This window comes from Tupaia chinensis, unplaced genomic scaffold (genome assembly GCF_000334495.1).
Source record: "Tupaia chinensis unplaced genomic scaffold, TupChi_1.0 Scaffold000323_1, whole genome shotgun sequence".
Lineage (NCBI taxonomy): Eukaryota > Metazoa > Chordata > Mammalia > Scandentia > Tupaiidae > Tupaia > Tupaia belangeri.
The window spans coordinates 1,426,462-1,445,998 of NW_006159817.1; the positions used below are offsets into that span (position 1 = coordinate 1,426,462).

The window sequence follows — 19,537 nt, forward strand, 5'->3', positions numbered from 1 at the left end:
CCCCCCCTCTAAAAAAAAAAAAAAAAAAAAAAAAAAAGAGCTCTTTCATTGCAGGATTAGGAAGTTTGTTTGTTCATTTTATTTGCCAGAGGGTGCACTTGCTAGAGAGAGACAGAGACAGAGATGAAGAGGGAGAAACCCCCCAAGTGGGGTGTGCTCATGCTACAATTCCTTCTCCATCTCTCTCCTACTATGACAAATCTCTCAAAAAAAAAAATCAATAAAAGAGTTTCAAGCCACCGGGTCCAGGACTGGAACCACGGTCAGCCAGGTGGGAGTTCAATGACATAACTATTACACCATCTGCTGGTCCCAACAGTCAACAAATTTAAAAAGCTATTTAAATCATTGAAGAAAAACCCAACCGAAGGGATTGCAGTGTGGCCATCCCCCCTGGGGGGTGATTTCTTGCTTTCTGTCTCTGTCTCTCTCTGTCTCTCCGCGGTCGACTACGTGGGAGTCCAGCAACATAGCCATTACGCTAACTGCTGGTTCCCGGCATGTTTATCTTTTTTGGGGGGCCGGGGGAGAGATTTTTGCTATAGGGCATATGGCCTCACTGGAGAGACAGACAGAGACAGAGAGACAGAAAGTGAGAAATCACACACCCCAAGGTGGGGGGATGGCCCCGCCACAATCCCTTCTCTTCCATCCCATTCTCTTTTGGGGATTTTTGGGCACATATGCACATATGCCTGGCGTGAGTTTGAAGCTGCCAGGGCTGGTATTCAAACCACAGTTGACCACGTGAGTCCAGAGACATAACTATTATGCCATCTGTTGGTCCCATCTTTTTCTTTTTTTTTTTTTTTTAAGAGAGATTTTTACTGTAGGGCACATGCACTCGTCAGAGAGACAGAGAGAGAGAAAGGGAGAAATCACCCCCCTGCCCAGGGGGTATGGCCAGGCCGCAATCCCTTCTCCTCTTTTTCTCTCTAAGGATTTTGGGCAAGCACGCACACATGCCCAGCCCTGAGTTTCAAGCCTTTGGGTCTGGGACTTGAACTGGGGTCGGCCATGTGGGAGTAATCACTACACCACCCACTGGCCCCCTGGCATGTTTTTCAAGCTGCCAGGGTTAGGATTTGAACCATGGTCAGCCATGTTGATTTTTATTTTTAATTTTATTTTTATTTTTATTTTTTTTGGAGAGATTTTCACTGTAGGGCACGTGCGCTCGCCAGACAGACAGAGAGAGACAGAGAGACAGAAAGCGAGAAATCACCCCCCAGGGGGGATGGTCACGCCGCAATCCCCTCTCCTCCATTCTCCTCTCGGGATCTTGGGCACGCACGCACACGTGCCCGGCGTGAGTTTTAAGCCACCGGGTCCGGGACACGAACCGCGGTCGACTACGTGGGAGTCCAGCGACATAGCCATTACGCTAACCGCTGGTTCCCTTGATTTTTATTTTTAATTTTCTTTTTTTTGGGGGGGAGAGATTTTCGCTATAGGGCGCGTGCACTCGTCAGACAGAGAGAGACATTAGAGACAGAAAGTGAGAAATCACCCCCCGGGGGGATGGCCACGCTGCAATCCCTTTTCCTCCATTCTCCTCTCGGGATCTTGGGCACGCACGCACACGTGCCCGGCGTGAGTTTTAAGCCACCGGGTCCGGGACACGAACCGCGGTCGACTACGTGGGAGTCCAGCGACATAGCCATTACGCTAACTGCTGGTTCCCTTATTTTTAATTTTCAATTGAGAAGGAATCACTGCAGATGAACCCTGTAAAGCGAACAGCTGAGCGGCCGTTAGGACGTTCGCGTGTCGTGCAGCTGTCTCTTCGGTCCAGTTCAAAGCAGTTTCTCCCCTCAAAATAAAACTCCGCAGCTGTTACAAAGTGACTCCCCACTCTGTTAGGCCCCGGTCCCCTGCAGTCACTAACCTGTCTGTCTCCGTGGATGTACCTGTTACAGGCCCTCTGGACATGTGGAATCACACAGCACGTGGCCCCGCGTGTCTGGTTTCTTTCACTAAGTGTCCCGCTTTCAAGGCTCACCCGCAGTATGGCCTGTGTCAGGGCCCCACTGCTTTTCATGACTGAGTCACACCCCACGGTGTGGATGGGAACTGACCTTTTTTTCTTCTTTTAATTATTTATTTATTTTGAAAGAATTATTCTATTTAACTTCATTTATTTATTTATTTTCATTTGACCAGAGAGGGACAGAGAGAGACAGAGAAAGTGAGAAAACAAGGCACAAGGTGTGGGACTCGAACCGTGGTCAGTTATGTGGGAGTCCAGTACCTTAACCAACATGCCACCTGCCAGTCCCCTTTTGTTTTACATTTTTAAAAGAGATTTTTTGCTATAGGGCATTTGCACTTACCAGAAAGACAGAAAGAGTCAGAAAGAGACAGAGAAATAGAAGGCGAGAAATCACCCCCCAGGGGAGATGTCCATGCTGCAATCCCTTCTCCATTCTCCTCTTGGAGGTCTTGGGCGTGCACACACATATGCCCTGTGTGAGTTTTAAGCCTCCAAATCCAGGACTTGAACTATGGTCAACTACATAGGAATCCAGTGACGTAACCATTATACCATCTACTGGTCCTGGAACCTGATCTGTTTTTTTTTTTTTTTTTTTTAAGAATTATTTTAAGGAATCAGCAGTTAGCATAATGGCTATGTCGCTGGACTCCGATGTAGTCGACCGCGGTTTGCGTCTCAGACCCGGTGGCTTAAAACTCACACCGGGCGCGTGTGCGTGTGTACCAAAGATCTCAAGAGGAGAATGGAGGAGAAGGGATTGCGGCGTGGCCATCCCGCCTGGGCGGTGATTTCTCGCTTTCTATCTCTCTGTCTCTCTCTGTCTGTCTGGCGAGCGCATGTGCCCTATAGCAAAAACCTCTCCAAAAAAAAAAATTATTTTAATTAACTTTATTTATTTATTTATTTGACCAGAGAGAGACAGAGTTAGAGAGTGGGCAAGAGAAAGAGCAAGAAAGCAAGCCTCCAGGTCCAGGACTCAAACCGCCGTCAGCTATGTGGGAGTCCAGTGCCTTAGCCAACACACTACCTGCCAGCCCCGGGAGCTGATTTTTTAAAACCCAGGTTAAGGCCAGCAGGTGGCACAGAGATTTAGGCAGCTGGAGCCCTGGTAGTTGACTGAGCAATGTGAGACCCAGACCTGGCAAACTGAAAATCAGGCCAAGCATGTGTGCCCAAAATCCTGGGAGGAGACTGGAGGGGAGCAGACTGTGGCATGGCCGTCTCCCAGGTGCGGGTGCGATTTCTTACTTCCTCTGTCTCTCTCCAGGGACCACACGCACCCTAGGGCAAAAATCTATAAACTAATAACAAAAATAATAAAAAATGAAATAAAACCCAAATCAGACCATGTTCCTCCATCGCAAATCAATCCACCCAGTGGCCGCCCCTTCCCCTTACTCTGGACTCCACTCCCTTCTCCAGCTGACACCCTCCAAGCCATCACAGCCTACCTTTTTAGGGACTGCCGCCCTGCCGGCCATTCATTGCTAGTTCATTGGCTCAATTTCTGTTATTTTAAGACTTTTTTTTTTTTTTTTTAAAGTTTTCGCCTTAGAGTGCATGCATTCACTAGAGAGGCAGACAGAGAGAAAGTGAGAAATCCCTCTCCCCAGGGCAGATGGCCACACCACAATCCCTTCTTCTCCATTCTCCTCCTGGGATCTTGGGCACACCGGCACACGTGCTCAGCGTGGTTTTCAAGCCACTGGATCCAGGACTCAAACCAGTCGACCATGTGGGAGTCCAGCGACATAACCACTACACCATCTACTGGCCCCCAGTTTCTGTTCTTTTTTTTGGGGGGGAGGAGAGGTTTTCGCTATAGGCGCGTGCGCTCGCCAGACAGAGAGAGACATAGAGACAGAAAGCGAGAAATCACCCCCCAGGGGGGATGGTCACGCCGCAATCCCTTCTCCTCCATTCTCCTCTCGGGATCTTGGGCACGCACGCACACGCGCCCGGCGTGAGTTTTAAGCCACCGGGTCCGGGAGGCGAACCGCGGTATACTACGTGGGAGTCCAGCGACATAGCCATTACGCTAACTACTGGTTCCCCCCAGTTTCTGTTCTTTAAACACCCCAGGCTTGCTCCCACCTGAGGGCCTTTGCACCTGCTGCTTCCCCTGCCGAGTGCTTTGCAGTGAGATGTCTGAGCCTCGGGTTCTCTGCATGTGGAGAAAAGAAAATCTCCCGACCCCCACCACGGAGGAGGCCTGCTGATGGAGTGCTTGGGGCTGTTTATCCTTAACACAGCGCGGCTCACAATGACTAATTGGACTTTTTTTTTTTTTTAGAAGAAATACAAAGTGGAGACGGAAATCGAGAACTGGATCCAGAAATACGACACCGAGATGGGCGAAAAGCAGGTATGTGTCACGGAGCAAGTCCCTTCCGAGTGCTTTTCCCAAGATCCCTTTTCTGAAGTTCCTTCAGCCAGATGGGACAGGCCCGGCACCACCACCGGATCTCGGATCCCCGGGCCGGGCCGCGGTGCAGAAAGGCTGAGCGCAGGATCTCGGATCCTCGGGCCGGGCCGCGGTGCAGAAAGGCTGAGCGCAGGCGGCCCCGGGGCGGAAACACTCACCCCCGGGGAGGAGGCAGCCTGGTGACCGCTGCCCCGCCCCCAGGAGGAGCTGGAGGAGCTGGAGCTCATCCACCAGGAGGAGAAGGCGCAGCTGGAGGAGCTGAAGCAGCGCCACAGCGTGCTGCTGGAGGAGTTCGCCCAGATCCGCACGGAGCGCGAGATCACCTCCAAGAAGAAGATGGAGGCCGAGCGCGAGATGGTGCGCATGGTCAGGGCCGCCACGCTCATCCAGGCCGTGTGGAAGGGCTACCTGGTCCGCTCCATGCTCAGGTCCAAGAAGAAGAAGCGGGGCAAGGGCAAAGCCAAGGAGCAGGAGAAGGGCAAGAAGGGCAAGGGCAAGGGCAAGAAGTGAGCGCCGTCGCCCGGGCTCCAGCACGCGCGGTGCCCCCGGCCACCAGGAGGGGGCGCTAATTCCTTACACAGCCGGAGACCGGCTGCCCAGCGATCCAGATCCGGCCGGAGCCCGGCCATTCACCACCCAAGCGTGCTTTTCAGTTATAAAAAACCCCTTAACCACGTTCGAGAGAACAGCCTACTTCAAATTAAACAAACCTCAGTGCACCCAGGGCTGCCGTCTCTGCTTGCAGGGCCCGGCAGTTCCGCCAGGAGTGAGCAGGTGGGGGTGTGGGCTCTAGGTGTCGGTTCCTCACTTTGACCTCAGCGGTACACCAGCCGGGAAGGGCATGGCCCTGGGGTACCTTACCCAGAGGCAGGCAGGGAGCCGCAGGAGCAGGGCCTGCGGTTTCAGCTGCCCGCAGCCCGGTTATGGGGTCATCAACCTGATGTTCACTTCCCCTGCTGCACAGCGAAAGTTCAGGAGTTCCAGGCCCCAGCAGCCAGCAGCCTCATGGCCTCGCACTGCTTTATGTGGGCTCAGGGAGTTGGCACAATTACATTTTTGTTTGTTTGTTTGTTTTGTATTATTTTTGCTATAGGGTGTGTGTACTCTCCAGAGAGACAGATAGCAGGAAATCACCCCCTGGTGGGGGTAGCCATGCTGTAATCCTTTCTCCTCCATTCTCTTAGGATTTGGGTCTCTCTCTCTCTCTCTCTCACACACACACACACACACACACACACACACACGCACGCGCGTGCCTGGCATGAGTTTCAAGACACTGGGTCAGGAATCTGAACCACAGTCAGCTGTGTGGAAATCCAGCGACGTAACCACTGCGCCACCTGCTGGTCCCCACTTAAGAATTTTACTTATCCTTTTTTGTTCTAGAGGTTTTTCCTTTAGGGCACATGCACTCGCCAGAGAGAGAGAGATGGTGAGAGGAAAAGTGAGAAATCACCCTCCAGAGGGGATGGCCGTGCCACAATCCCTCCTCCACCCTCCTCCCTAGATCTTGTGCATACATATGCATGATTTTCAAGCCACCGGGTCTGGAACTCGGACTGCTGTTGGCCATGAGAGTCCAGTGACATAACCACTACAACTCTGCTGGCCCCATCTTTATTTTTTAAATTTGGTATAGGGCACCTGTGCTCATGAGAGAGAGAGAGCGAGAGAGAGCAAGCTGCCAGGTCTGGGACTTGAACCACAGTCTGCCATTCAGGAGTCCAACACCTTACCTATCATGACACCTGCTGGCCCAGAACAATTTTTCTTTTTTTTTTTTTTAAAAGAATTTTTTTTTCCTCTTTTTTTGCTATAGGGCATGTGTGCTTGCCAGAAAGGCGCAGAGAGACAGAGAGACCAAAAGTGAGAACTCACCCCCTAGAGGGGATGGCCACACCGCAATCCCTTCTCCTCCATTCTCCTCTCAGGATTTTGGGCATGCATAGACACGCACCTGATGTGAGCTTAAGCCACTGGGTCCAGGACTTGAACTGTGGTCGACTACGTGGGAGTCTAGCGGCATAACTATTACACTATCTGCTGGTCCAGTCTCAAACAATCTTAACCAGCTTCTGACACTTTCAAACTCGAGGGCTATCACATAGAAATCCAGCTGCTTTGGGGACCAGCAGGTGGCATGGTGGGACAAGGTGCTGGACACTCCCACATGGCTGACCACGGTTCAAGTCCTGGACCTGGTGGTTTGCTTTCTCACTTTCTCTCTCTCTCTCTCTGTGTATGTGTGTGTGCGTGTCTCTGGTCAAATCAAATTTTAAAAATAATAAATGAATAAAATTCAAAAAAAAGAAATTCAGCTGCCTCTTCTGGAAAAAAATCTCCACATCCAAATACCCGCAGGCCTGCCTGTCTTCTAGAACTCTGTAGCAGTACCTGTATTAAACGATACAGACCACAGGCTGCTCCAGTCCCCACCACTCCCATCTGCCTTCAGACCCTTGGCCTGGCATCAGTTCGTCCTTAGCAACAAGCTTGGGCTGTTGGTTAACTGTCAACTGTTCCCATCAGTGGAAGGAGAGGCATTTCTCACCTTGGTCTATTAAAAGCCGGGTAAGGAAAAGAATGAGATATTCCAAGAAAAACCAGGAGGGGGCGCTAATTCCTTGCAAAAGTTCTAGGAAGCTTAAACAGCTTCTGTTTAAAATGCAAATGGTGGGGGCCAGCAGGTGGCATGGTTAAGGCATCGGACGCCTGTGTTGTAGATCGCCATTAGCCCGTTGAGTCCTGGACCTGGAGGCTTGAAACTCAGGCCGGGTGTGTGTGCCCAAAATGCCAAGAGGAGAATGGAGGAGAGGGGATTGCGGCTGTGGCCATCCTGCTTGGGCGGGGAGGGAGACTTCTCGCTTCCTGTCTCTCTGCCTCTCCAGTGAACGAGTCTGTGCTGTGTGCAGCTGTTTCCCTCATGACCTGTCTGGCTCCTACAGGCGTTGGCAGTTTTGTCCCCAGTTATGGCAGCTGCGAGTCCCTCCCCAGCAGAGACCACTCCTTCCCTTCCCTGAGATGAAGGTACGGATGTGGCCTCCAGCCAGGCTCCCTGGAACCCAGTGCTTCCTGGAAAGTCTCAGGGGAAGACGGGCAAGGACAGGCCCAGCGCCCAGGTCGATTGGGAGTCAGGAGGTAACTGCCTTGGGAAGGGCTCTTCTGGTCTCTGTAGGCAACCTGGCCTCGGTCCCTTGGCTCACAAGCAGGAGAGCAGGGGGGAAGTGTGCCCCCACCATGCGAGCCATCCAGGGTACTCTCCAGACACAACCCTCTGCCTGGCAAAGTCTGAGCCATTTATTTAAGGTGGAACACGCACGAGGGGTCTTAAGGTAGTCACGGACAATGCAGATTATGAGCAAAAATAAGCTCGTTCATTTTTTTTTTTTTTGAGAGGTTTTTGCTATAGGGCAAGTGCACTCGCCGGACTGAGAGAGACAGAGAGATAGAAAGGGAGAAATCACCCCCCCCAGGGGGGATGGCCACAACGCAATCCCTTCTCCTCCATTCTCCTCTCGGGATCTTTGGTACACACGCACACGCGCCCGGCGTGAGTTTTAAGCCAGGTCCAGGACGCGAACCACGGTTGACTACATGGGAGTCCAGCAACATAGCCATTACGCTAACTGCTGGTTCCTCATTCATTTTTTTTTTTTTTTAAAGAGTTTTTTGCCTTAGGGTGCCTACTCTCCTGGTGGGAGGCAAAGGTCGGGGGAGACGGAGACGGAAAAAGAGAAAGTGAGGAATCATCCCTCCACCCCCCAGGGGGGATGGCCACGCCGCAGTCCCTTCTCCTCCTGGGATCTTGGGCACGCATGCGTACATACCCGCCATGCTTTTCAAGCCACCGGGTCCGGGACTCAAACTACTCGGCCACGTGCAGGTCCAGCAATGTAACCACTATGCCCCAATAAATTCATACTTTAATTTCCGTTTTCTACGAACTTTCTGAGGTCCCCTGGAATGTTCATCATTTAAAAATCACACAAACGGGCCAGCCTGTAAACTGGTGGTTAAGGGGCTGGATCCCACGTGGCTGACCCACTGGCTTGGAAACCACGCCGGGTGCACATGCATGCATGCCCAAAATCCCCAAAGGAGGGACATGGAGAAGGGACTGAGGGATGGCCATTTCCCATGGGGCGATGAGTTCTCACTTGGGCACTCTTCTTTTTCTGTCTCTCTGCACAACTGCATGAATCCAGCGATGCTCCAGAACCGTGTCCCTCACCCTCAGTTGCCCGCCTGCTGCTGAAACACCCGTATACGACCTGCTACATCATTTTTTAAAAAAAGAATTATTTATGTTTATTTATTTATTTTAATTTGACCAGAGAGGGACAGAGAGAGAGAGAGAAAGAAAGTGAGAAAGCACACTGCCAGGCCTGGGACTGGAACCATGGTCAGCCATGTGGGAGTCCAGTGCCACCTGCCCACCATGCCACCTGCTAACCCCCCTGTTACATCATTTAACTTAGTTACGTAAATTAACTTGGGCCTACTGCGGGCAGTAGGTGGCATGGCAGTCGGGACACTGGCAGTAGGGCCCACTGCAGTTTGATTCCTGGACCTGGCTGCTTTGCTTTTTCACTTTCCCTCTCTCTCTCTCTCTCTCTCTCTCTCTGGTCAAATTATTTTTCTCTAAGAGAAAAATACTAGTGACGCTCACAGCTTCAAAGAGCTACTGATCTGTGAGATATTTCACGTGTGGAGATAAAGACATGACTATGGAGGTGACACCTTCACCCCGTATCACCCACATGCCCTTCCCTCCCCCCGGGGGCCTGGGAAAACACTCCTCAAGCCTCCAGACCCTGTGACACTCATCCCCAAAAGGGTGCTCATCTTGGGAGCAGGGATGGGATGGCAGGACCCCCAGGTTGGCAATCACTCCACTTGGCAATAAGACACAAAGAACAGCTGGGAGGGGATGACCCCAGGTTGGCACTGATCTGGACCTGGTCAACCAGCCTCAGAGGGCACTGCAAGGACGGGCCTCAAACCCACCTCGGGAGCAGGGAGCAGCTGAGCTGGACAGGACAGGGGAGGTCCTAACCATCCCGTGTTAGTCCCCGTGGGGCTTCTGTAATGCCTGGGGTTACCCTGCAGATGCTGGCTTCCCCAAAAGACCCCTGCCAGGGGTGGCATCCCTCCCCTGGACGTACCTGATGGAAGAACCTTATTTCCAAGGGGGCCTTGGTTTCTGAGCGACCCCACCTTGCCGAGGGGTAGCTGGCACTGAAACGCTGACCGAGCGAGCCCTGGAAGTCACCCCTGACCCAGAAGGCCTGTGATCCAGAGGTCCACGTGTGTGGGGGGCACTGGTGGCTAAGTGACCAGTGCTGGGGACATCCAGGGGGGTGAGGGACTGGGATCGCCCCCTCCGTGGAGGGCGTGCAGTATCCACCCCGTTCACGGACAGCTTCCGGGAATCTGTTGCCACCCTGGGCTCTGTCTTGGAGGGGCAAGCTGGATGAACGGCCCGCAGTGGAGTCTCCCTAGGGGAGGGCGAGCAGCCACCCCTGGGAGTAGCTGGGGGTGTCCAGAAGAGGGCATGGAGTTTGGCGGCATCCCCCTTCGCCATCCACGGGGTCTCCCAGCTGGCGCCTCCGGGTCGGGAACCAAACAGTGACTCATCGCAGTAAGATGGAGTGTGGCTGACCAGTCTGGCAGAGGGAGAAAACAGTCAGCTGGGGGCGAACAGCCCCTGAAAACCAACAGCCCCACTCCCCCAACCTCTGCTGTGAGCAGGAAAGGGCTGCATGTGGACTGCACGAAACCCTGTCCCGACAAGGCCACAATCTCTCAGGTACTGAGCCCATCTCTGGTTTTCCCTGTGAAACATCCAGTTCCGCCCTGCATTTTATTTATTTATTTATTTATTTGTTTATTTATTTTTGGAGAGGTTTTCGCTATAGGGCGCGTGCGCTTGCCAGACAGACAGAGAGAGACAGAGAGACAGAAAGCGAGAAATCACCCCCCAGAGGGGATAGCCATGCCGCAATCCCTTCTCCTCCATTCTCCTCTCGGGATCTTGGGCATGCATTCACGCACACACGCCCAGCATGAGTTTAAGCCACCGGGTCCGGAACGCAAACCGTGGTCGACTACGTGGGAGTCCAGCGACATAGCCATTACACTAACTGCTGGTCCCAACCCCCCCTGCATTTTGACCCCATTCCCAGGTATGTGGTCCAGGCCTGGTTATTTTACATATTCCATCCTCCCAGCCACACTGATTGGTTCATGGATGGCCATGTGACCCAAGTCTGTCCAATAAGAGCTTACTTTAGGATTTTGGAGCTGCTGGTGGCTGCTGATTGGGGCACTGGTCTCTACATGGTGAACTGTGGTTGGAGTCTGGCCCTGGCAGCCTATTTTCTCACTTTCCCTTTCTCTCTCACTCTGTCTGCCTGTTCAAATTAAAAAACAAGTAACAGGGACCAACAGATGCTATGGTGGTTACATCACTGGGCTCCCCATAGCTAACCATGGTTTGAGTCCCAGACTTGGTGGCTTAAAATTCATGCCGGGTGTTTGTGCCCAAAAACCCCAACAGGAGAATGGAAGAGAAGGGATTATGGCGTGGCCATCCCGGCTGGGGGGGAGGTGGGGGGTGATTTCCCACTTTCTGTCTCACCAGGTCCGGGACTTGAACTGCGGTCGACTACATGGGAAACATGCAACACAGCCATTACACCAACTGCTGGTCCCCTATTCTTGTCTTTAAGCAACTCATGACTATAATCTAACTAGCAATAATAACCATTTGTGTCAGCTCCTATTTTTCTGCTTTATTCATGAAAATGCTACAAGATGCATTTTATTTGATCTTTTTAAATTTTTATTTACAAATTTGACCAGAGGAAAGAGAGGGAAAGTGAGAAAGCAAGGCACCAGGTCTGGGACTCAAACCATGGTTGGCCATGTGGGAGTTCAGTGCCCCAACCACCACACCCCCTATTGGTTCCTCAAGACCTATTTTAAAAACAACTTGCCGAAACTCAGAAACATTCCACCTATGTCATTTCATGATTTAAGCACATTAATAACCTTCAGCACATTTCTCTGTAACCTGGGGCAAGTTGCCTCACTTCCCTGGGCCTGTCTGCGACACTTGGGAGTGGGGACTCCACTGTCACAAATCAACATTAGTGAGCATTTACTGACAGGGCCCTAAGTGTTAGGTTACTGTTCCAAGCACTGTACCCTCCCTTTCTCATTTAACCCTTAACATTCCCCTAGGGAGGGATCACTTATTCGTTATTTGCCAGTAGGCCCCTTTTTCCCATTACAATGAAAGATGACAGTGGAGGGACCAGCAGATAACATACCGGCTACATGGCTGGACTCCCACATAGTTGACCTGCGGTTCGAGTCCCAGACCTGGTGTCTTAAATTCACACCAGTGGGACCAGTAGTTGGCGTAATGGCTAGGTCGGTGAACTCCCATGTAGTCGACCGCGGTTTGAGTCCTGGACCCAGTGGCTTAAACTCACGTTGGGCGCGTGTGCGTGCGTGCCCAAGATGCCTAGAGGAGAATGGAGGAGAAGGGATTGCGGTGTGGCCATCCCCCCTGGGGGGGTGATTTCTCGCTTTCTGTCTCTCTGGTAAATGCATGTGCACTATAGCAAAGACCTCTATTAAAAAAAAAAGAAGGAATAATTGAACCACACTTGACATGAGTAAAGAGCGTTCAAGGTGCTCATCCGAGGTCACACGGCAGGTGAACAGCAGGGCTGTATGGGGACCCTGGCGGCTACACTGAGTCCCGGGGCGCACCTTCTCATCCTGTTACCTGTACTTGTTCTTCCTCCTCGGGGTGAGGCTCAGGGTGCTGCCCCTGGAGGGGGTGGTCTCACAGCCAGCCTTGCCCCCCGAGCCTTGTGGCACGCCTGTGCCCACTCCTCGGGTTCGGTTAGCCTTCTCCACCCAGGGCGGGTCAAAATCTGGTGGGGTGGGCCGGGTGCCTGCAGGGTTCCCGAAGAGAGACTCGTCCACGTATGACGCCCTGGCCTTGACTCGGAAGCCACCCCGGCAGCGGTGTTGCAGGTGGAGTGTCTGCATCCCTCCGATGGCCGGTTCCACAGGGGTCTTCACGCTGCCTGCTGGTCTCGGTGACGGCAGCTGTGCTCTGGCCACCAGGACCTGCTGCCAGGGCTCCCTGGAAAAGCGGTCAAGGTGGCGCCTCTGAGTGGACTAAGACTGGTAGTCTCTGAAGTCCCCATCCCAAGGGCAAAAGGGTCTATTTTTCTTCTGTCAGTCCTCCCTAAAGGGGAGCTGCAACCCTAGGTAGGATGTGGAAATTTGTTCAATTATTCCTCTTTTTTTTTTTTGGTAATTATTTTATTTAACTTTCTTTCTTTCTTTGTTTATTTTAATTTGACCAGAGAGGGACAGAGCAAGAGACCAAGGGAGGGCAAGTGAGAAAGCAAGCTGCCAGGTACAGGACTCGAACCACAGTCAGCCATATGGGAGTCCAACACCCATAACCACCATTTGCTGGCCCCATTCCTCCTTTTCCTTCTTTTAACAGAGATTTTTGCTATAGGGCACAAGCACTCACCAGAGAGACAGACAGACAGAAAGTGAGAAATCACCACCCCACCCCCACCCCCGCCCAGAAGACCATGCTGCAATCCTTTCTCCTCCATTCTTCTCTTGGGATTTTGGACCCGTCTGCACATGCGCCCACTGTTGAGTTTTGTTTTGGAGAGGTTTTTGCTATAGGGCACGTGCGCTCGCCAGAAAGACAGAGACAGAGAGACAGAAAGCGAGAAATCACCCCCCAGAGAGGATGGCCACATTGCAACCCCTTCTCCTCCATTCTCTTGGGCTCTTGGGCATGGACACACACGTGCCCAGCGTGAGTTTAAGCCAGCAGGTCCGGGACTTGAACCACGGTCGACTGTGTGGGAGTCCAGCGACATAGCCATTATGCCAACTGCTGGTCCCACTGGTGTGAGTTTTAAGACACAAGGTCTGGGACTATGTGGGAGTCCAGCGATGTAACTGTTACATTATCTGCTGGTCCCTCAACTGTTGTCTTTGGTTGTAATGGGAAAAAGGGGCCTACCGGCAAATACTTAATGAGTAAGTAAATACGCACTCCTACCAGACAATGTGAACTCAACAAATATTTACAGAATGACTCGTGGGATGGAGAGACGGGACCCCTGCCCACTTTGGCACCAACCAGAAAACGATCCATGGCTGGAGAGGGAGTCCCTGTACCCTGTATATATTTTTGGGTGTAGGGGTGACCAGGGCCAGTGTTGATCCCGTGCCTACCTCGTGCAAACTGCATTGTTTCATTTAATCCTCTCAACAGCCCTGTGAGGTGGTTATGTTCATTTTATGGATCACGAAACAGGCTTCGGAAGGTGAAGTCATATGTGTAGGTCACACCTATGAAACAGTGGAAGAAGAACTGGAACCCGACTGAGAGCCCAGAGCTTGTGCACTTAGCCACTCTATGGGGTACACGCCCACTCCTCCTCCCCGCCCCATATTTCCCCCAACCCCCAAGTTAACGGCCTGGTTAAAGCCCGAGGTCCCTGCATTCTTGGGTTATTCTCCTACCTGAGCATCGGGGTTCGCGGGTATCCGGGCTGCAAGCCTCACCGATTGCTTCTCGGCGAAGGCGCGGGGACTGCAGCTTGCGGAGCATCCGAGATCCCCATCCATCTGCATCCAGGAACCCCTGGCTCCTGGGACCCTCGCAGCTCAGGCCGCGCGGGCAAGGCTCGCGGACCGACTCTCCGGGGCAGCCAGGCCCTAGCGACGTGAGCTCCGCGCGCGCATCCAGCAAACAGTAACCAGCGAGCGAAGGGGCGGGCACGGCCCGGACCATCCGACCCGGGGGGACCGCCCCGCTCCTGACGCCCCAAAGTACGGCACGGAGCTCCCTAAAGCCACAGGTGGGGTCTCTCACGCCAATTGGCTGTGTGTGAACCAGGCTTCCTGGGCTGCAGACGGGGAGAAAGCCAAGCCGCGGCCGTGTAGACGCGGCGCCGCCCCCCCCCCGTCTCGAAGTTGGTACGTCCCGGCAGGCTCCGCCCCCTTCCGGGTTCCCTGCCCAGGCCCGCATGGCGGCCGGCAAGCGCCCGGCGGCCGGACCTCGGTCGCGAACTGCCATGGCCCAGTGGAGGAAGAAGAAGGGGCTCCGAAAGCGCCATGGCGCCGCCTCCCAGGCCCGCAGCAGCGACTCGGAAGACGGCGAGTTCGAGGTCCAGGCGGAAGATGACGCCCGAGCCCGGAAGGTAGGAGCTGGGGCCGGGACACACGTTGGTACCCGAGACCCGGCCGTGGGCAGCGCCCCGAGGCCTCTGTTTCCCCAGCTGGGGAGTGGGCACGGCAGAGGGCGGGGAAGGAGTCTGCTGGCCCGGGGTCGGGGACTCAGGACCGCCGGCTCGTCCACGTGTCTCGGGGCCGGACATGTCCCGGTTCGGCGCCCGGAGCCTTCCAGGCTGGGGCCTGCGGGCGTCCTGGGAGTTTTGGGTCGCGCGCCCCTCATTGGCTCTCTCCTGCCAGAGGGCGGGTCTCAGTTTCCTTTTGTCCAATGAAAAGTGTGGGTGGAGAAACTGCCTTTGAGAGTTTGGGGTTTCCCTAGGAGGCCGATTAAAGGGGAGGTCTGCCTTTCTGGCCTGAGACGGGGATGCCTCCAAACCTCCTAGAAACCGTTCCCAGATTGCACTTGTCCCTGTTGACCATCTGCCAGGCTCCTTGCTGAGAGATTTACAAGCCTTATTTTTTTTTTTAGAGGTGTTTGCCTTAGGGAGCAGCGGTAATGGCTATGTCGCTGGACTCCCATGTAGTCGACCACGGTTCGAGTCCCAGACCCGGTGGCTTAAACCTCACGCTGGGCTCGTGTGCATGCGTGCCCAAGATCCCGAGAGGAGAATGGAGAAGGGATTGCGGCATGGCCATCCCCCCTGGGGGGGGGGGATTTCTCGCTTTCTGTCTGTCTGTCTCTGTCTTGTGAGTGCACGCGCCCTATAGCAAAAACCTCTCCAAAAAAAAAGGAAACAAAAAAAACGCTATTTCATCTGCTGGTCCAAATCTTTTTTTTTCTTTGAGAGATTTTTGTGCTATAGAATGCATGCCTTCTCTGGAGAGACAGGCAGATAAAGAAGTAAGAAATCTGTCCCCTGACCACACTGCAATATCCTCCATTCTTCTCTCAGGATTTTGGGCAGACACACACACACACACACACACACACACCTGTCATGAGTTTCAAATTGCCAGGTCCGGTTCTCAAACTGCAGACGCCTATGTGGGAGTCCAGCGCCTTAACCACTACGCTACCTGCTGGCCCCCAAGCCTTATCATTTAATCCTCACACCAGCCCTGTATGCCAGCTCCTGCCATCCCCATTTTCTAGAGGAGGAGCCAGCCCTAGGAGGGTTAAGAAACATGACCAGGACTTGCCAGTTTGTGAGTGGGAAGGTCAGGGCTCAAACTCGGGACCGTCTGATTTCAGGGCCTATGCCATTTCCACTACTGAGTGCCATTGCCTGCTGTCCTGTGGCCAGCGGATGCCCAACCTGGAGATGGCTAGGTAGGGGCAAGAGTAAGTGTGCGTTCATGTAAAGAGAAAGGTCTACACCCCAGTGCAGGGACCCAACAAGGACCGTATTCGCCTTCTCCCACCCCAGCTGGCCAGTGCCTGACACCTAGTAGGTGCTGGATAGATGGGCAGAAACTGCTCGAGGTCGTAACCAGCACAGGCAGGCAGTGGGAGGGGTGCGTGCATGGTTCAGACCACGGGCTTGGCCGCCCTGACGCCCTGTGTTCAAACGTGCCCAACCCTGCACTGGCCGGGGGGCCTGGAGAAGCTGCTTCACCTCTCTGTGCCCCACTTCCCACGTCCGAGAAGGCAGGTGGTATGTGCACCTCACAGTGTTGAACAGAGTGGACGGGACAGTGCCGCTCTGTCCTCCCTACTGAGCGCCCCTGTGTTCAAGCCCTTGGTTCCCGTGTAGTGGAGCGGAGTGGGCAGACTGTTCTGGAAAGGGCCAGGTGGGCATCGTTCAGACCTTGGGGGGCCATATAAGGTCACCGTCTTCTTGGTTTGAGTTTTTTCATTCCCTCAAGACTGCACAAAACAGCCTATGACTTTAACTGGAGGATTGTAGTGGACGGTTACTGTGGAAAAGACACAGACTCTGAAGCCAGAGTTCAAACCCCTGTCCTTGCCTCCCTCGCTGACTGGGTTGTTTATCTCCGTGCCTCAGTTTCCTTCTCTGTAAAATGGGTGTAATAGTGGTGCCTGCTTCACAGGGTTGTTAAGAGTTAGTTTATATGGGGAACCAGCAGTTAGCGTAATGGCTATGTGGCTGGACTCCCACGTAGTCGACCGCGGTTCGCGTCCCGGACCTGGTGGCTTGAAACTCACACCGGGCGCGTGTGCGTGCATGCCCAAGATCCCGAGAGGAGAATGGAGGAGAAGGGATTGCGGCGTGACCATCCCCCCTGGGGGTGATTTCTCGCTTTCTGTCTCTATGTCTCTCTCCGTCTGGCGAGCGCACGTGCCCTACAGTGAAAATCTCTCCAAAAAAAAAAAAAAAGAGTTAGTTTATATGAACACTCAGAGCAACGTCTAGCTTGTAGAAGTGCTGGAAGATTGAGCCATTCTTATGAATTACGGCTCTGTACATGTTATTTCCCAGAGGAACGACAGCTTGGTAGTCCAAGAAGGCATCCCGGAGGAGGCAACTTGGTTGAATTTAGCAGTACTAGGCCACATGGATCCTGGATGAGAGCATGGAGGCCAGGCATGAGAGAGACTAGTTAGATCATGGATCAGAAAGAAGATAGTGGGCCAGCCACTGGCACAGAGATTAAGGTGGCTGGATTCCACATGGCCAACTATGCAGTTCGAATCCCGGACCTGGTGGTTGAAAAACACACCAGATGCACTGCATGTATGCCCAAAACCCTAAGAGGAGAATGGAGGAGAAGGGATTGTGGTGTGGCCATCCCCGCAGGGGGCGATTCCTTGCCTTCTTTTCCTCTCCCTGTCTCTCTGGGGAATGCGTGTGCCTATAGCAAACCAAAACAGATGGAGGGGTGCAGGGTACCTCAAAAAATCTCTCTCACCATGGCAGGTGTTTTGATCAACTCTTTTATTAGAGAGGTTTTTGCTGTAGGGGGCGTGCACTCACTGGATTAACAGACAGAAAGTGAGAGATCACCTCCCCAGGGCAGATGGCCACAGTCCCTTCTCCTCCATTGTCTTCTCCAGGTTTTGGGTATACACACACACACACACGCACCCGGCGTGAGGTTTAGGCCGCCAGGTCCAGAACTCGCACTGTAGTCGACTGGGAAGGAATCCAGTGACATAACCATTACACCACCCGCTGGGACCATGATCGGCTCCTTAAAGTGTTGATTTCCCAGGCTTTGAATGACTAGCCAGGCTGATGGTACTGCAGCCGGTGATGCTGACGTGAGATGAGACTCTGGGCGCCTTTCTAAGCTCCCCACTCACCTCTGTAATCTCTGTGACCCCCGGGAGGCCGTGCCCTCGTCACTCCCATTTTCGTGATGTGCAGGCACAGGCTCTTGGAGACTTAAGTCCCCTGCTTGAGCTCTCACAGCTGGACAGTAACACAGCTGGGGTTTGAACCCAGGCAGTCCACCCGCAGAGCCCAGTCCGAACCTCGGCCCTGCCTCTGCCCAATCCAAGGAGAACTTTTAAGCAAAGAAGTCACGTGACCCAGCAGGAGCACCATTGGCTTAAATGAGGGGAGGGATGGGCAACCGGGTGCCCCTGCAGGAGTGCGATCGTCCTTGGAGTACCACTGCCTCTCTGTTCTTCCTCCCAGCTGAGACCTGGCAAACCTTTGCCCACCTTCCCCACCTCGGAATGCACCTCGGACGTGGAGCCAGACACCCGGGAGATGGTACGCGCCCAGAACAAGAAGAAGAAGAAGTCTGGCGGCTTCCAGTCCATGGGTGGGTGAGCAGGCCACGCCCTCGGGAGTCCCCATTCCCTGTGTACTCAGTCCCCGCTGCTGCTCTGGGCCCAGCGTGGTAGGTGTTCGGGAGGACGAGGCAGCAGCAGGGAGGGCAGCAGACCTGGCGCATGTGTGTGCGTGCCCAAGATCCCGGGAGGAGAATAGAGAAGGGATTGCAGACTCACATCGCTGACTGCAGTTCGAGTCCCGGATCTGGTGGCTTGCTTTCTTACTCTCCCTCTCTCCTCCCTGTCTCTCTATCTCTCTGTCTCTTTCTGGTCAGATTGAAGAACAATAATAATAATAAATAAAATTAAATGAATAGTTCTCAAAAAATTTTAAAACATTTAAAAAAAAAAAGAAAAGAAACTCAAGCCAGTCATGTGTACATACATGCCCCAAGATCCTGGGAGGAGAATGGAGAAGAGATTGCAGCATGGCCATCCCCTCACCTTCCCTCACTATCTCTCTCTCCAGCAAATGCACATGCCCTAAGGCCAAAAGTTCTTAAGAAAAAAAGTCTCATACATAATGACACGTCTCCAGAAAGTTCTTGAATGATACATATTATGAGAGAATGCATGGATTCGAAATATTTTGCACCGCAGTAAAACCCTGCTTTAATTTTTATTTTCTCCATGAACTTTTTGAAGTCTAAGAGATGCAGGACCTTATCACATCCAAACCAAACACGGTGTCTCGGTGTCACCAAAGACCCATCCGTGTTTGACACCCCAGCCGCCCTATGGCACGAAAAGCATGTCGGAATCCTAATAAGGTGCTTACGTTGCAACCGGGTGACTCCCAAGTCTCACATCACCTCGCGACTTTTGCTTTATTGCTTTTCTTCTTTTTTGCTGTCCATCGATGACACAGTCCTTCGTCCTCTAAGGTTTCTTGTGGTGTGGTGCTGTGCGGGCTCCCCAGCCCCTGACTCTAATCTCCCCCAGGTTTGAGCTACCCGGTGTTCAAAGGCATCATGAAGAAGGGCTACAAGGTGCCAACGCCCATCCAGCGGAAGGTGAGGGGTGGGGCCGGGATGAGCGGGGCGGGGCCGCTCCAGTGGGGCGTGGCCGGGACTAGAGGGGTGGGGCTGGGACTAGAGTAGTGGGGTGGGGCCACTCCAGTGGGGCGGGGCCGGGACTAGAG

At 53.3% G+C, this 19,537-nt stretch overlaps 3 protein-coding genes across 4 annotated transcripts in view; 2 read left to right on the plus strand and 1 right to left on the minus strand.

The window, feature by feature from the left end:
* Positions 1 to 5,157, plus strand: part of DRC10 (dynein regulatory complex subunit 10) — a 22,910-nt gene extending 17,753 nt beyond the window's left edge. For both annotated transcript variants that reach the window (XM_006151688.3, XM_006151689.3), the window contains exons 4-5: positions 4,290 to 4,361; positions 4,623 to 5,157. In XM_006151688.3, coding sequence (XP_006151750.2) covers positions 4,290 to 4,361; positions 4,623 to 4,931 — 381 coding nt within the window. In that variant the 3' untranslated portion in view covers positions 4,932 to 5,157. The remainder of the gene's footprint in view (positions 1 to 4,289; positions 4,362 to 4,622) is intronic.
* Positions 5,158 to 9,005: 3,848 nt separating this feature from the next.
* RITA1 (RBPJ interacting and tubulin associated 1) lies at positions 9,006 to 14,375 on the minus strand. The gene is made up of 4 exons (XM_006151690.3): positions 14,004 to 14,375; positions 13,713 to 13,829; positions 12,220 to 12,585; positions 9,006 to 10,087 (listed from the first exon to the last, which is right to left on the minus strand). Exons 3-4 carry the CDS (start codon positions 12,486 to 12,488, stop codon positions 9,601 to 9,603), a joined length of 756 nt encoding a protein of 251 aa, XP_006151752.1. The 5' UTR covers positions 12,489 to 12,585; positions 13,713 to 13,829; positions 14,004 to 14,375; the 3' UTR covers positions 9,006 to 9,600.
* Positions 14,376 to 14,472: 97 nt separating this feature from the next.
* The window catches only part of DDX54 (DEAD-box helicase 54), a gene marked incomplete in the record, with an annotated part of 40,672 nt that continues 35,607 nt past the window's right edge, over positions 14,473 to 19,537 (plus strand). Inside the window, 3 exon segments of the mRNA XM_014589032.2 lie at positions 14,473 to 14,683; positions 18,257 to 18,386; positions 19,339 to 19,409. Of these exon segments, the coding sequence (XP_014444518.1) occupies positions 14,510 to 14,683; positions 18,257 to 18,386; positions 19,339 to 19,409 (375 nt within the window).